Source organism: Myotis myotis, unplaced genomic scaffold (genome assembly GCF_014108235.1).
Source record: "Myotis myotis isolate mMyoMyo1 unplaced genomic scaffold, mMyoMyo1.p scaffold_m19_p_13, whole genome shotgun sequence".
Lineage (NCBI taxonomy): Eukaryota > Metazoa > Chordata > Mammalia > Chiroptera > Vespertilionidae > Myotis > Myotis myotis.
In genome coordinates this window covers 22,366,779-22,384,115 of record NW_023416317.1, presented here as the reverse complement: position 1 = coordinate 22,384,115, position 17,337 = coordinate 22,366,779, and the positions used below count along the sequence as shown (strand labels likewise).

Below are 17,337 nucleotides of genomic sequence, written 5' to 3'. Positions count from 1 at the left end.
GGTGGCTAATTGCATATTCATTATCTTTTTTTCATATTCATTATCTTTGAATGTGATCAATATTATCCGAGGAATATGGTAAGAGGGACTGTGAGGCAAATTGAATTATCAAATAGGGTATAAGGAGAACTTATATTAATGATGACTAGAATTTATTGAACAGACTTCACCTGGGTTATTTCACTTATTCCTCACAATGACTCCATGAGGTAGGCAAGTGTTATTATACCCATTCTACAGATGCGGAAACTGAGGCACAGAGAGGTTAAATAACTTGTTTAAACTCATACAAGTACTAAGAAGCAGAACTGAGACTTGAAACCTAGCAGTCTGACCACTGGCTACAAACGACCTCTTGAATAACCCTTTGCGGTCGTTTGTCTACTCTCAGCCACCAAAGCTTTTTTACCGTTCCGGTCGTATGTCTGCTCTCAGCCACCACAGCAAGGAACGGTACGAATCTTAACTCTATTCGTTCATGTATCAGTTCATAATTTCTCTGAAAGCTCTTAAGTGTCTAAGCGACCTTGTCACGAACCAAAACATTGCCCCGACAAATCGGAGATATCGAAACTCAATATAAACAAACGCCGTAGTTCCACACTCGCCATGCAAAACACCGTGGCGAGTCAGTCGCCTTTTGAGAGTGAAGAAATCGACAAGCTTCGGAGATACTTTGCAGAATTTCAAATAAAGCTTTACAAATTACGTTTAACTGTAATTAGGCATTCTCGCTTGTTAAGATATTTCAAAATAATACTCCAAAATGGCAAAAAGAAAGTTACCGAAAGAAGTGTACTGCGAATCTGAAAGTAACGATGAAGAGTTTTATTTTGGCACCTTGAATACTGACTCTGACGTAGAAAGTGATAACGTTTGTAGTGATTCTACTAGTAGTGACGTAGTTCCAAAAAAGAAGTAATAAATCTTGTTTATCCTTCATAATCTTGCATGTTATGTATCACTGCTCTTTCAATGGAAATTAATTCCGACCAGTACGACACCCATGTCAAAATTTAATACGACCGCAAAGGGTTAAAATAACACTACAACTTTATAGTGTGCTTTGCCTAAATTATTTTATATAAGTCTCATAAGCCTATACTACAGATATTATTATTCCATTTTTACACAGAAGTAAATAGGTTTCAAGAGCTTAGGCAACATCATCGAGGGCAGATAAACAACTAAGAGTACCACTTGGCAGCTGTAAACATCAGCAATAGAGTATGGCTACAGAAGAAGGAACCTGAAATGAAAATGAGAAGCCCTAAGGCCAAGTTCCAGTTCTGTGACCAACAGGCTTTGTGACCCTGGACAGTGCATCTCACTTCTCAAGCCTTGCTTTCCACATCTATAAAATGGGACTAATCATCCCTACTGCTTAGGGTTGTGAAGTGGATTGACAGCCATGTAGAACACCTACTCGAGGGTCTTCCTTGCATAGACAATGTACTTAAAAAATGGTAGCTGCCACTGATAACATTGAAAAGTTCACAGGAAAGAGTGCTCCACTGCTTGTAAGGCACTGTACTCCACCAATACATAGATGGTTTTCCCTTGAGTAAAGGACAACAAATTCATTTAAAATAGAAAAGAGCATATTGACCAGTTGGCTCCTGTACGCACGCTGACTGGGGATTGAACCCAAAACCCAGGCATGTTCCCTGACCAGGAATTGAACCCTGGACTTTAATGGGAAACTATGACATGGTATTAGGCACCACCGTGACTACCACAGAGTAGCACTGAGGTGCTAAGAATGCTAAGACAGCCCTAGCTGGTTTGGCTCAGTGGATAGAGCATTGGCCTGTGGACTGAAGGGTCCTGGGTTCAATTCTGGTCAAGGGCACATGCTGGGGTTGTGGGCTCGATCCCCGGTAGGGGGCATGAAGGCAGTCAATCAATGATTCTCTCTGATCATTGATGTTTCTATCTCTCGCTCCCTCTCCCTTACTCTCTGAAATCAATAAAAATATATTTTTTTAAAAACAGAATGCTGCCGAAACCGGTTTGGCTCAGTGGATAGAGCGTCGGGTCTGTGGACTGAAAGGTCCCAGGTTCGATTCCGGTCAAGGGCATGTACCTGGGTTGCGGGCACATCCCCAGTAGGAGATGTGCAGGAGGCAGCTGATCGATGTTTCTCTCTCATCGATGTTTCTAACTCTCTACCTCTCTCCCTTCCTCTCTGTAAAAAATCAATAAAATATATATTTTTTTAAAAAAAGAATGCTAATACACATAAGTCTAGTATTAAGTATCTGGAAAGCTCTCACTGGTATTCCTAAGGCCAGGGTGCAAAACATTAATACCTATTTCATATCCTCAGTGCACACTGATTTCTAGCCCAGTGCTCTGACCTTTTATTACCTTTTCAATATAAGCACTGGTGAAATGTTAACCACTTATCTTGTTTTTTGCTTCTTTTTTAAATAGACTTTTAAAGAGCAGTTTTAGGTTTACAACATAATTGAGAGGAACAGGGATTTCCCATATACCTCTTGCCCCCCCCCCCCACAGTCTCCCCTATTATCAACATGCCCCACCAGAGTGATCCATTTGTTGTAATTAATGAACCTACTATGACACATCACTATTACCCAAAGTCCATAGTTTAGAGTTCCCTCTTGGTGTTGAACATTCTATGGGCTTGTACAAATGTATAATGTCATAGATCACGTAGTGTAGTGCATAGTATAGCATATATATAGAAACATACAGAATAGTTTCACTGCCCTAAAAAATCCTGTGATCTGCCTAGTCATTCCTCTCTCCCCTCAAACCCTGGCAACCACTGATGTTTTTACATCATAATTTTGCCTTTTCCAGAATATCGTATAGTTGGAATCATACAGTATGTAACTTTTTTATATTGGCTTCTTTCATTTAATATTAAACATCTTTTCTCCATGTCTTTTCATGGTTGACAGCTCATGTCTCTTTAGTGCTGAAGAATTCATTGTGTGCCCTGGCTGGGTAGCTCTGTTGGTTAGAGCATTGAACCAATACGCCAAGGTTGCTGGTTCCATCCCCAGTCAGGGCACTTACAAGAATGAGTGCATAAATAAGTGGGACAACAAATCAGTTTCTCTCACTCTCCCTTTCTCTAAAATCAACTTTTGAAAAAATATATTGTCTGGATGTACCACATTTTATTTATCTATCACCTACTGAAGGACATCTTAGTTGCTTCCAAGTTTTGGCAATTATGAATGAAGCTGTTATAAATATCCATGTGCAGTGTTTTCAATGTTAAGTTTTGAACTCCTGTAAGTAAATACTAAGGAGCACAATCAGTGAATAGTATGGTAAGAGTATGTTTACCCTTGCCAGCATTTGGTGTTGTCAGTATCACAGAGTGTGGACTTCTTTCTTTTTCTTTTTTTAAAATATTTTATTGATTTTTTACAGAAAGGAAGGGAGAGGGATAGAGAGTTAGAAACAATGATGAGAGAGAAACATCGATCAGCTGCCTCCTCACACTCCCCACTGGGGATGTGCCCGAAACCAAGGTACATGCCCTTGACCAGAATCAAGCCTGGGACCCTTGAGTCTGCAGACTGATGCTCTATCCACTGAGCCAAACCGGGTAGGGCAAGTGTGGCCTTCTTAATAGTGCCTTATGGTATCTCATTTCAATTTTCATTTCCCTGATAACACATGATGTGAAGCATCTTTTCACATGCTTAGTTGCTATCTGTGTATCTTCTTTTTATTTATTTTTTTTAAGTTGATTTTAGAGAGACAAGAAGGGGAGAAACATCGACTTGCTGTTCCACTCACTTATGCATTCACTGACTGATGCTCGTATGTTACCTGACCAGGGATGTAATCTTCAGCCGTGGCATATCGGGAGGACACAACCAACTGAGCTACCCGGCCAGAGCTGTGTATCTTCTTCAGTGAGGAATCTGTTAAGGTTGGTTCTGTTTTCATGAAAAAAACAACAACAATAACAAAAAACCTACAAAAAACTTTGTTCCAACGTAAGTATTTTTCTTAATACTTTTTAGTAGTGCTTAACATTTTTTAGTGATATATCATATTTATGAGAAAAATAAAGTTAAAAGAAACAATGGTTTTAAAAAAAACAACAGTGTTGGAAAGAGAAGGAACTGAGAATGAAGTGAGCTGCTTGTGTTTGCTACTCCCTCCCCACCTTAAGCCTTTAAAAAAAACCTGGCTTTTAGGCCTCTCCAAGAGAGAAGAGCCTAGTTAAAATAACACTAAGCACACCCTTCCTATTTCCTTTACTCAGCACCATTTAATGAATTAAAATTTTTTAAAACTCAAAATAGGAAACAGCACAGTCTTTTAATACATTTAATACATTCATAAGACTTCAAACAAAAAACATATTATTCATGCTACAGATTTTCAATCTTCCTTGGACAACACAAAAAACACAGTACTCAAACTGCATGTTTTAACAACTGGAACATGAAATCTCATTTTGACACAGACAGATTAAAAATAAAGTAACACCAACATCGAACTAATCCAGCACCAGCAGACTTCCTTAAATCCCCATCCTATCCAACTATGGAACTCACATTGCTACCTTCTGTACCAGCATTCCTTCTTCCCTACCTAAAAAATTAGAGATTTATAGCTTTATCACTGAATGAGTGCTACCACAGGCTCTTTTCTCTCAGAGCGGCCTAAAAGCCAACTATTTTGCTGAATGTTGAAGCGGGGAACCAGACTGGGTGAAACAACGTATAGTGAGACAACTTCGGGGTGTTTGTTTCATTCACTTCATTCTGCAGAGCACAGGAATTGTGCTCAAAGGTTAGCACAGGAACTAAAGAAATTTCCCAACATTATTTTACAAGACAAAGATTGTACTAATGTCTCTGGAGAGCTTATAAAGATGCCATAGAAGATATTTAAGTTATAAAGTTAAATGAGAAAGAATATAAAATTGTATGTACAATATAACCTCAACTATGTAAAAACAAACGAACCAAAAGTTGCCCTAAAAGGGGCTGAAAATTCAAAATGTTAAGTTAGTGATTGTGTTTAAGTAGTTTATCTGTAGTGATCTTTTTCTTCCTTTTACTTTTCTGTCTTTTCCAAAAATTTATCTACTGATTTTTTTAAAAACTGTTACACAAAAGGAAGCCTGATAGAAGTACTGAATGAATTTAAGTCCAGCCTATAAGAAAGTATAAAACTATAAAACATTCCAGGCTACTCTTTGAATCCACTGTGTGTGAGCAGTAACTTCCCAGAGCTGCGAGGGCTTCGTCCTCTCCTCCAGCCAGGTGCTAAGCGTCACCATATCCTGCCGGATGGAAAATGTTGAACCAAACAGAAATGTCATGGATTTACAAAAAGAAACAGAAATACCCACACTTGCCAGAGACCTATTTACAGCATGGTAATATCTCCTTCATATTAAACAAGAGGACAGCTCTTTTCTCCTATCTCTGGGTAGATGTCAAGTTTCAAAAGAGCTAGCATCACAGCAACTGTAAAAAGCTAATCCTGGTTTAGAAACAGTAATAAAACAGCACTGGAACAATAGTGAACAGAAAAAAAGCACAAAATTTATAAAATTATAAAAAGTGCTTTCTATAAAAATGATTCCCTTTAAAACATTTATTTACTGTACACACATTAAGGTCCCCTATTTTCCCCCTGCAAAAAAGGGCAAACCTTCCAAATACTTTCTACCAAAATATCCACTGGTTTGTTCATTCAACAAACACTGATGAAGGCTCATAATGTGAGAGGCACTGGGGTCTCCAAGAGCAGACAGATTTGTCCCTGCCTCAAGGACATCTCAGTCTTCTCAAAGCAGGAGGCAGACATATCACCAACCACAACACAGCAATTAAAAGCAGACACCACTGCTTTCTTACAATCAAAGAATATGCTACAATTCTCACTGAATTACTTACACTTTCCTGACTTCCAAGGAGGCAACTACTTTCCCTTCATAAACACTTCTAGAGGGCAGACATTACATTTTGTGATATTGGCCCCTAAACAGCACAATACCTAGTGAAGTCAGATAACTTTCTTTTAAGCAATGGAGCATTTTTTACTCTAAGAATGAGACCTTGACACTGAGCATAAGTGACCAGTCCTGTAGCTAGATTACGACTAGCCCGTTCCATCAACGGCTGAGACTTAGGAGTGCAAATTTCAGTTAAAATCTTCAGTCTCCTCTCCCATCCGCTGGTTTTCAATATGCTCCTGTGTCAGCCGCTCCAGGTCTTTCTTCACATTTGGGTGGTCTTCCAGGTCTTCGTAGAGTGACCTCACAATGTCCAGTCTCCTGTAATTCTCAGGCTTGACTAGGCTTCGGACAACCTGCAGGCATCGCTCTTTTAGGGTATACACTGTAAGGGCAGAAAACCGAATCTTCAGCAGCAAAATTCAGGCAGGCCTTCAGACAAGGGATGAGCAAGAGCCTTTGCCAACTATGGCAATTACATTTACTACAGATGGACCTCATTTTGGGCAAAAAAAAAGTGAGTACATGTACTGTGGCAGAATGTAATATGATGGCCCCAATCGACATTTCATGGCATTCATAAACTTGTGTACTAACTTCCCCTTGAAAGTGGACGGCTTGTGATGTGCTTTAATAACTGAAATGACACTGTGGCAATTTTGGGTCTAAGCCTTAAGCAACTTCAACTTTTTCCCTCTCAGAAGCCCTGAGTTACCCTGCAGGAGAGGCCATACAAAGAGGGATAGGCACTGAGACTACATGGGAGAGAAGACTAGCCCTCAGCCAACATGCCAGGAGAAGGCAGACACACCAATGACCACCCATGAGCAGAATAACGACCTAGCTGAACTCAGTCCAGACTGCAGAATTATGAACAAATCAAATGGTTGTTGTTAGTTTTGGGGTAGTTGTCACACAGCAATAAGTAATCAAAACAGTATATAACTGAATTTGGGGTAACTGAAATCTGATTTTACTTACTCTCTAAGGGTACTCCATTTAATTTATCAATGATCATTTTTGTATACCCATTTTTTAAAAACAGGATCTATATATTAGCTTGAACCTTATAAAGATGCAAATACTTAGTATGGTGTGTTTTTTAAATCCCATAAGAACATCAGTTTCTTTTTTTAAAAAAATATATTTTTATTGATTTTAGAGAGAGGAAGGGAGAGGGAGAGAGAGCTAGAAACATCAATGAGAGAGAATCATTGATTGGCTACCTCCTGCACACCCCCTAATGGGGATCAAGCCCACAACTGGGGCATGTGCCCTGACTGGGAATTGAATGGTGACCTCCTGGTTCACAGGATGATGCTCAACTACTGAGCCACACCAGCAGGTTCAACTTAATCACTGTGGGCTAATGTTCAATTCAGTTATCTTTTTTAAACCCCTGACTGGCACTGAGTTTGACTGGGTTAAATAACATTTAAAAATACAATACTAGAAGTCATATAAACAAGCCATAATATCAATCCCCTATACTTTGTTCTTCTGAAACTCCAAGGCATAATTCTGCTCCAAGACCAGGGTAACAAAATGCATTAATAAGTCTACAATCAGATATTTTAATTTAGCCCAACTCTGACAAGCCCAAAGATATTTTTATTTTTTTAGAGAGAGAGAAACATCGATGCGATAGCAAAACATAGACTGGCAGTCTCCTCATACCCCCTCCTGGGGATGGAACCTGAAACCCAGCATTTGCCCTGACTGGCAATCGAAGGAGCAACCTTTGGGTGCACAGGATGATGCCCAACCAACTGAGCCACACTGGCCAGGGCCCAAAGAGCTTTTCTAAATATATATTTTTTATTGATTTCAGAGAAGAGAGAGGGAGAGAGAGATTGAAACATCAATGATGAGGGAAGATCACTGATCAGCTGCCTCCTGCACATCCCCTACTGGGGATCAAGCCCACAATCCAAGCATGTTCCCTGGTGGGGAACCAAACCATGACCTCGTGTTTCATAGGTCAATTTCTGAGCCACACCGGCCTGTCTCAAAGAACTTTCGAAAACATCACAACACCTTTGCTCAATACAGAGCCTACAAACACATTACTTCCATTTTAAATGTGGTGGAGAATAAGACACAGAAAGGTTGAATACCTGGTTGAGCATCAGGCGAAAATCAGTAAGGGCTTGGCTCCTGTAAGTGGCCTTTCCCCTACTTGTAACAGCCTTATCTTTTTAAAAAGTAAGATGGGGGGGAAAAAGTAAGATGGCACAACAGTACCTGGTAGTGTGATGTTGGCAAAAATCGGCTGTCCATCAACATTGAGAGATGGCACAAATAGTTCCGTTTGGTTAACCAGAAGCCCATCATATGTCCCAGCATCTCGGAAGAGCCAAAGGTGACCTGTTAATACAAGCAGAAGCTGTTAAGTAGGCACACACCCATTTCCTTCATCATCCTGGACTGACAATGAAATACTTGCCATTCTGCTTAAGTGTCATGCAAAATATCATAATACAGTATTAGCTTACTCAATCCTACAATAGATGCATTTACCGATGAGGAAATAGGTCTGAGAAAGCCAAGTAAGTGACTTGCTCAAGACAAAAGGGCCAGTAAATAGAAAGGCATGTACCTGAGGCTCCAATCCTGTCCCTGTCTTCTGCCATGGAGGAAAAGCAAATCACAACACTACAAACTAAAAGAGTGGAGGTCACTGACTCCTCAAATCTGTGTTTCTCAAAAACAAGAAGATGCAGTCCTGGCCGGTGTGGCTCAGTGGTAGAGCATTAGCCTGCGCACCAGCGGGTTGAGGATTCTATTCCAGTCAAGGGCACATACCTGGATTACAGGTCTGATCTTCAGCCCACCCCTAATCCTCTCGGAACCCCCTCTCACTCACCCTCCACCCCTCACCCCCATCAGAAGCAGGTGGGAGGCAACCAATTGATTTGTCTCTCTCACATCCATGTTTCTCTCTCCCCCTCCTATTCCCTCCCATTTTCCCTAGAAAATCAATGGAATAATATCCTCACTCCTCAGGTGAAGATTGAAAAAAAAAAAAGAAGTTGCTAAAACCCCATGTTGAGAGAAAGAAGCCAGACAGAAAGTGTACATTTTGCAGGATCAGATGAAACCAATCTATGACACAAAAAATCAGAAGAGTAGTTGCCTCTGGGAGGGAAGGGGCAAGAGGGTACTTTCTGGGGTGATAGACATGTTTAATCTATAACTTGATTTAGGTGTTGCTACATTTGTCAAAACACATCAAACCCTAAGATCTGTACATTTATACTCTATGTAATTTACTCCTGAATATGATAAACAAATAATCACATGCGAGAGAGAGAGAGAGAGAGAGAGAGAGAGAGAGAGAGAGAGAGAGGCGTAGGCAAACCTCTAGGCTTAATTCTGTTTAAGGAGGGAGGAGGTGTCTCTCAGAAAAAATATAGCATGTGTTTCTGGGATATAAACTTACCTGAAGATTTGATGGGAAAATTTAAGAAATATAAACTGGTCATTTTTTTGTTGTGGTAAAATATACATAACATAAAATTGACCATTTAAACCATTTTAAGTGTATAGTTCAGTGACATTAAGTATACTCACCTGGTAATATATATATTTATACATATATTAATCCTCACCCAAGGATATGTTTTTATTGATTTTTTTTTGAGAGAGAGAGGAAGGGAGGGAGAGATGGAGATGGAGATGGAGAGAGAGAGAGAGAGAGAGATCGATTAGTTGCCTCCTACACACTCCAACAGGGGATCAAACCTGAAACCCGGGTATATGCCCTGACTGGGGATCGAACCTTGACCCTTTGGTGCACAGGAGATGCTTGCTCCAACCATCTGAGCCATACCAGCCACCTGGCACAATACATAGTTATTACAATACTAGAGGCCTGGTGCACAAAATTTGTGCATGGTGGGGTCCCTAGGCCTGGCTGGCAATCAGGGCCGATCAGGTTCCCCGCCTCCCTACCTCCCCCCCTCTTCCTTCCCTGCCACCTCACCTGGTCTGCTGCCACCCATCCCCTGGTTCCCTGTCCCAAACCAGGGCCCAGCCCTGATAGGGCAATCAGGACCTGCCGGCTGGGGGGAGGGGGGTAGCTGCCACCGTGGGCCTGGACCGATTGGGGCCTGCTGGCTGGGGGGATGGACAAGGGGAGGGACTCAAGTGATCGGCCGCCGGCAAGCTGGCCCTGGGGGGTAGGGGGGGCGCCTGGGAAATGGGCTGCATCTGCCACCACCGACGCCCAGTTCCCTGTCCAAGCCTGGGGCCTGGCCCCGATTGGGCAATTGGAGCCTGCCAGCTGCAGGGAGGTACCAGGAGGTTGGCCAGGAGGCCCCATCAGTGATCGGGCCTGTGGGCTGGGGAAGCTCCTGTGTTAAGCATCTGCCCCCTGGTGATCAGTGTGTGTCATAGCGACGGGTCATTCCATTGTAACAGTTGCTTAGGCTTTTGTATTTATAGATTATTGACTACTAGAGGCCAGGTGCATGAATTCGTGCACGGGTGGGGTCGGGCCAGCGCCCCCCAATTGGGACCGATTGGGCGGGCCAGCCAGGAGAAGGGGCTGCAGTCGGTTGGCCAGCCAGCCCCGACCCCTGGTCAATCGCCTCCTTGAACTCCTGGTGGCAAGGACAATTTGTATATTAGCCCTTTATTGTATAGGATAGGATATTCCCTATGCTGTACTTTGCATCCCTGTGACTATTTTGTAACTGCCAACTTGTACTTCTAAACCCCTTCAACTTTTTCACCCAGCCCCCCAACTCGCCTCCCTTCTGTTCTCTGTATCTATGAGTCTATTTCTATGGTTGTGAGAATGAAGGGCGCCTAGGACCACTTTCTTCTTGAAAGTCATTGGGAGATTACTACCTCCTTAGGCAATAAGACCTAATCTCCCCCTCGGTTATTGCAACATCTTCCTAACTGGGTCCTCAGCAGCAGTCTTCCCAGGCAAAACACTTTGCAACCCAACCTGAGTGAGCTTTTCAGAATGTAAATCTGAGAATGTCTTTTCCCTGCTAGAAAACCTTCAATGGCCCCCATTCCCTAGGGGTAAAATCGCCTTAGGGCTTCCTCTCCCACCATCTCATACCTTCTGCTCCTTCAGCCCATGTGGTCCCCTCTGCCTAGAACTGTCTTGGGTTGGCTAGCTCCCATCACCCTGCAGGACTCCCTTTTTTCTCTGAGAAGCTCTCCGTAGTTGAAACCACACGTGTACACACCACCCACCACCAACCACCACCATCACCACCACCCCACCCCACCACCACCACCACCACCACCACCACCACCACCACCACCACCACCACCACCACCACCACCACCACCAACCACCACCACCACCACCACCACCAACCACCACCACCACCACCACCAACCACCACCACCACCAACAACAACCACCACCCACCACCACCACCACCACCACCACCCACCACCACCACCACCACCAACCACCACCACCACACCACCACCAACCACCAACAACAACAACAACCACCACCACCACCAACCACCACCACCACCACCACCAACCACCACCACCACCACCACCAACCACCACCACCAACCACCACCACCACCACCACCACCACCAACCACCACCACCAACAACAACAACAACCACCACCCCCCACCACCATCACCACCAACCATCACCACCACCATCACCCACCACCACCCCCACCCCCACCCCCACCACCATCACCACCACCAACCACCACCACCACCAACAACAACAACCACCACCCCACCACCACCATCACCACCAACCATCACCACCACCATCACCCACCACCACCCCCCACCCCCACCACCACCACCATCACCACCACCACCCCCATCACCACCACCACCACCACCACCACCCCACCACCAACCACCATCACCACCACCCCCACCACCACCAACCATCACCACCATCACCACCAACCATCACCACCACCATCACCCACCACCACCACCACCATCACCACCACCCCCACCCCCACCATCACCACCACCACCACCACCCCCACCACCAACCACCACCACCATCATCACCCCCACCACCACCATCATCACCCCCACCACCAACCACCATCACCCCCACCACCACCACCACCCACCACCACCACCATCACCACCACCACCACCACCAACCACCACCACCATCACCCCCACCAACCAACACCACCACCATCACCACCACCACCACCACCAACCAACACCACCACCATCACCACCACCACCAACCACCATCACCACCAATCACCACCACCACCACCAACCACCACAACAACAACAACCACCACCACCACCAACCACCACCACCACCACCACCACCACCCACCACCACCACCACCACCACCACCACCACCACCACCACCACCACACCACCACCAAACCACCACCACCCACCAAACACCCCCACCCCACCACCACCATCACACCAACCATCACCACCACCATAACCACCACCACCCCACCCCACCACCACCACCATCACACCACCACCCCCATCACCACCACCACCACCACCACCACCCCCACCACCACCAACCATCACCACCATCACCACCAACCAGCACCACCACCATCACCCACCACCACCACCACCATCACCACCACCCCCACCCCCACCAGCACCACCACCACCATCACCCCCACCACCAACCACCACCACCATCATCACCCCCACCACCACCATCATCACCCCCACCACCAACCACCATCACCCCCACCACCACCACCACCCACCACCACCACCATCACCACACCACCACCACCACCATCCCCCCACCAACCAACACCACCACCATCACCACCACCACCACCACCAACCAACACCACCACCATCACCACCACCACCAACCACCATCACCACCAATCACCACCACCACCACCAACCACCACCATCACCCCCACCAACCAACACCACCCACCATCACCACCACCACCACCACCACCACCACCATCACCACCAACCACCACCATCACCCCCACCAACCAACACCACCACCATCACCACCACCATCACCACCACCACCACCAACAACCACCACCACCATCACCAACCACCACCACCACCACCATCACCACCACCACCATCACCCCCACAACCAACACCACCACCAACCACCATCACCACCAACCACCACCATCACCCCCACAACCAACACCACCACCAACCACCATCACCACCAACCACCACCACCATCACCCCCACCAACCAACACCACCACCATCACCACCACCACCACCATCACCCCACCACCACCACCACCACCAACCACCATCACCACCAACCACCACCAACCACCACCACCACCACCATCATCATCACCCCCACCAACCACCATCACCACCACCACCCTCCCCCGCCGCCGCCGCCCCCTCACTGAGCAGATGCCGGCTGCAAAGCTCCAGCAGCCCTCTGTGCTCTGTCCCTATCGCAGCAAAGTTGACATGGCTGCTCTTATCTGTGCCTGCAGTGGTCTGACTCCCCACTGGGCTGTGTTCTCCATGCATACAGGGCGCCTACGCGGACCTGGCCCACCGAGGACATGGAAGAATGTGAGATTCTTCCACTCAGGGACTGAACAAATGGGCATTAGGGACGGAGCACTGCTTTTAGGGTAACTATTCGGGGAAGGGGGTCGGGGGGAAGCCACCATCGAGTGCAAATTAACCAGTTTTATAGAGAAGAATGCCTACCACTTAGTAGCAGCGTCAACTTGGAACTGTTACTACCTCTTTGGGGCCTCAGTTCCTCAGGAGTAAATGGGAATAATAATGACAACAGCTCCGGCCTCCCGGGATGGTGGAGGGGATTCGATGAGTTCGTGCCACCGTTGCCGGTGCTCTCAGGCCTGGAGCGCCGGGCACAGCTCAGCACCGGCGGGCGGGCAGGCGCTCAAAAGGGGGCGGCGCGGCCGGACCACGAAAGGGCGACCCTACCTCGGTAGCTGTGTATGCGCCGGCCCGTGCCCGGCGGCAGCGTCGGGTAGGGCTGCGGCTCGCCGTCGAAGTTGAGCCACACAGGAAGCACGACGCGCGGGCTGCGGTTGCAGAAGATGACCTGGGACGGCTCGCGCGAGTTCACCGAGCGCAGCACCGGCCGCGGCCTCCCAGCCTCCATGTCCTCCGCGGCGCCTGCCGCCTCCGGATCCGACTCTCCCCAGCCGTACTCTGAGGGAGCGTCCTCCTCAGCGCCCACCCGGGCCTCCCGCAGGTTCCCCGCCTTCCAGGTCACTACCTCCGGCGCCTAGACAACCCCGGCCTCCGAGCCGCGGGATTCGCCGACCACAAGGGGCGGGGCGGGGCCTCCGCACGTACATGCCGTTTTCCCAGCTCTCGGTGGAGGGCGGAGCGTACCTTCGCAGAAATGGCTGGTTGGCGGCTATGCGCTTGCGCAGATGGATCTCGCTAGCTACAGGGGCCAATGCGCACTGAGGCTATGCGCATGCGCAGATGGATCCCCCACCCCCACCCCCACCCACCCCCCGCCACAGGGGCCAATTTTCACGGAGGCGGTGGGTGGCGCTCGGTCACCCTATTCCCGGGTTTCCCTTAGAAATTTGTTTTTCTTTCCTCCTGTTAGTTTCCGTAGTTTTATTCATCCTCTTAAGGCCATTATACTTTTTGCCATATTCTCCCTACCATCTACGCTATTGTTTATTTATTTTTCTCATTAATCGTTTGTTTTCTCTCCATTTGGGGTCACAAAATTAAAATTTTATGCAAAAGAGTATAAAAATCTTCCCTTTCTTCCCCTAGCCACCCAGAAAGAGTCCCTGGAGGCAGCAAGTATCAGTTTTTTGTACTTCCTGTTAGGTTGAAAGGGGGCCCAGGAGCTGATGCATACCTCTGCCAGGCAGATGGTGATGTAGATACTGGGCCCTTCCTAGAATCCGTAACAGGCCAGTGCACCAGGTAGATGGTGACGCAGATACCGGTCCCCCCCGCCTGGAGTTCCTAACAGGTCAGCTACCAAGCAGATGAGGACACCTGGAAACCGTGAGGACCCCGGCAGCGGGAACTCCCACAGCTCATGCTCCCCGCCCTCACTGAACAGCTGTATAAAAAAAGCGCCCCCCTCCCTGTTGGTGCGGATCCACATGCCCTGTCTTTGGGATCCGTGGGCAGCCCAGGGACCCAGAATAAAGCCTTTCCTTTCTTTCTTTTCTGATTAACTGGACTCTATTTCCTATGCCACCTCCTGAGCCACCTAACCTAACACTTCCTTTCAAAGATATTCTATGCATATGCAAGCAATTAAACCAAGTTTGAGAAGAATTTTTATATTAGTACTATCAATAGAAATTCATTATCCCTTGCCATAAAAGAGTACAGTGGAACTAAGTTCAAAGAAAACAAAACAAGTTATTAATTTGTATCTATTGTTTGTTTTTTAAATAAATTTTTATTGATTTTAGGAAGGAAGGGAGAGGGAGAGAGATATAGAAACATCAATGAGGGAGAATCATTGACCAGCTGCCTCCAGCATATGCCCTGACTGGGGATCAAATCTCGACCTCCTGATTCATAGGTCAACACTCAACACTGAGCCACGCCTAGCCAAGCTATCTATTGTTTGTTTAAAGCACTTGACCTGCTTTTGCTTTAAAGGGATTAGCCAAGTGTTAGATCCCAAGTGTTAGTTGTCAAACCAACACTCTCCTGAACATAATCAGAAAGTTGTTGGGTTTTTTTAGAAAGATTTTTTTTTTTAAGAAAGATTAAAGGAAACTGAAAAGGGAATCACTTTTCACACTGTATTGTGTGCCCTCTGAAATTCACACTTGGCGGTAGCGAAACAGCACCAGGTGTTAGACCAGTGGGGTTAGACCAGACCTGAGTTCAGCAACCTCACTACTTGAATTCTGGCTAGGAAACAATTCAAAGACTCAAACTACTGTTTACAGAAGTAGAACTAATTTGTAGAAGAAAATGGGCTTAGGAAACAAGTTATAGAGGCAAAGGAAGGGCTCTTGGAGCTTAGACGTAAGAAAGGTAAAGGTGAGCGAGCCACCTGTCAGGGTGACATACAATGCATTTAATGCTAACTAACAGGCCCTGACCAGATAGCTCAGTTGGTTAGAGCATTGTCCCCAGACACTATTTTTGTAGGTTTGATCTCTGGTCAGAGCACATACAAGAAGCCAAATCAATGTCTCTCTCCTTTCCTCTCTCTCTAAAGTCAATCAATAAAAAAAAAAAAATTTAAATGCTAATAATGAACAACTTGTTAAACAAATGGTTTATCAATGCCAAACTGAGTTAGTTTATCATTTATTAAACTGGGACATCTTAAAAAATTTTATCAACAAAATGGATTTCACCTTATAATGCACTTATTTTCCATTTTACTCTCAAGGTCACACTGGAATTGTCACATTGAATGAGTTCAAATTTAAGGATAAAAGTAAATCTCAATTCAAAATGTTTTTTTTTTTTTTTAAATATGTTTTATTGATTTTTTACAGAGAGGAAGGGAGAGAGATAGAGAGTTAGAAACATCGATGAGAGAGAAACATCGATCAGCTGCCTCCTGCACATCCCCTACTGGGGATATGCCCGCAACCCAGGTACATGCCCTTGACCGGAATCGAACCTGGGACCTTTCAGTCCGCAGGCCGATGCTCTATCCACTGAGCCAAACCGGTTTTGGCTCAATTCAAAATGTTTTATGATGTATAGAAATTCTTTGTACTATTGTTGAAACTTTTCTGTAAGTGCAAAATTTATTTTACAAAAAATATTAATATTATTCTTTAAAGAATACCTTGATTTTTAGAGAGAGGAAGGAAGAGAGAGAAACATGGATGTAAGAGTACAACATTGATCTGCTGCACACCCCCTACTGGGACCAAGCCAGAAACCCAGACATGTGCCCTTGACTGGGAATCGAACCAGCAACCTCCTGGTGCACAGGACCATACTTAACCGAGCCACAAAAAATTATTTTTAAAAAAACACACAAAACTTTATGAGGGGACAGGGCTGAGTTCCCGGAGGTGACTGCGCAGGCGCAGGGGGGGGGGGGGGGGGCCGCAGATGGAGGCGATGTTTGCGCTGGAGTCAGGGTGGGCGCCGCTGGGAAGCGACCGAGAGGACCGAGCCCTGCTGAGGTCCTCGGAGAACATCTTGTGGACAAGAACGTGCTTCTCTGGCTCAGGGTGCGGGTTGCCTGGCCATGAGAAACCACAGGACGCCGCTGCCCGGAGTAATGCATTCCACCTGAGCAGCGCAGGGGGAGCAGGCCACGTACTTATCCGCCCCACCTGCCCTGCACGCGCTGCCCCTCCCCACGCGAGGACTATGGGGAGGAGGAAAGGATGCCACCACACGGGTGAAGCCCAAGTCCAGAGCGGCAGTGACGTTCGGGGACCTGGCCATCTACTTCT

The 17,337-nt window shown here is 46.3% G+C and overlaps 1 protein-coding gene across 1 annotated transcript in view; it reads right to left on the bottom strand.

Moving 5' to 3' along the window:
* IRAK2 (interleukin 1 receptor associated kinase 2) overlaps positions 1-14,306 on the bottom strand; it is a 78,847-nt gene extending 64,541 nt beyond the window's left edge. Inside the window, 2 exon segments of the mRNA XM_036332154.1 lie at positions 8,210-8,332; positions 13,889-14,306. Of these exon segments, the coding sequence (XP_036188047.1) occupies positions 8,210-8,332; positions 13,889-14,069 (304 nt within the window). The 5' untranslated portion in view covers positions 14,070-14,306.
* Positions 14,307-17,337: the final 3,031 nt, after the last annotated feature.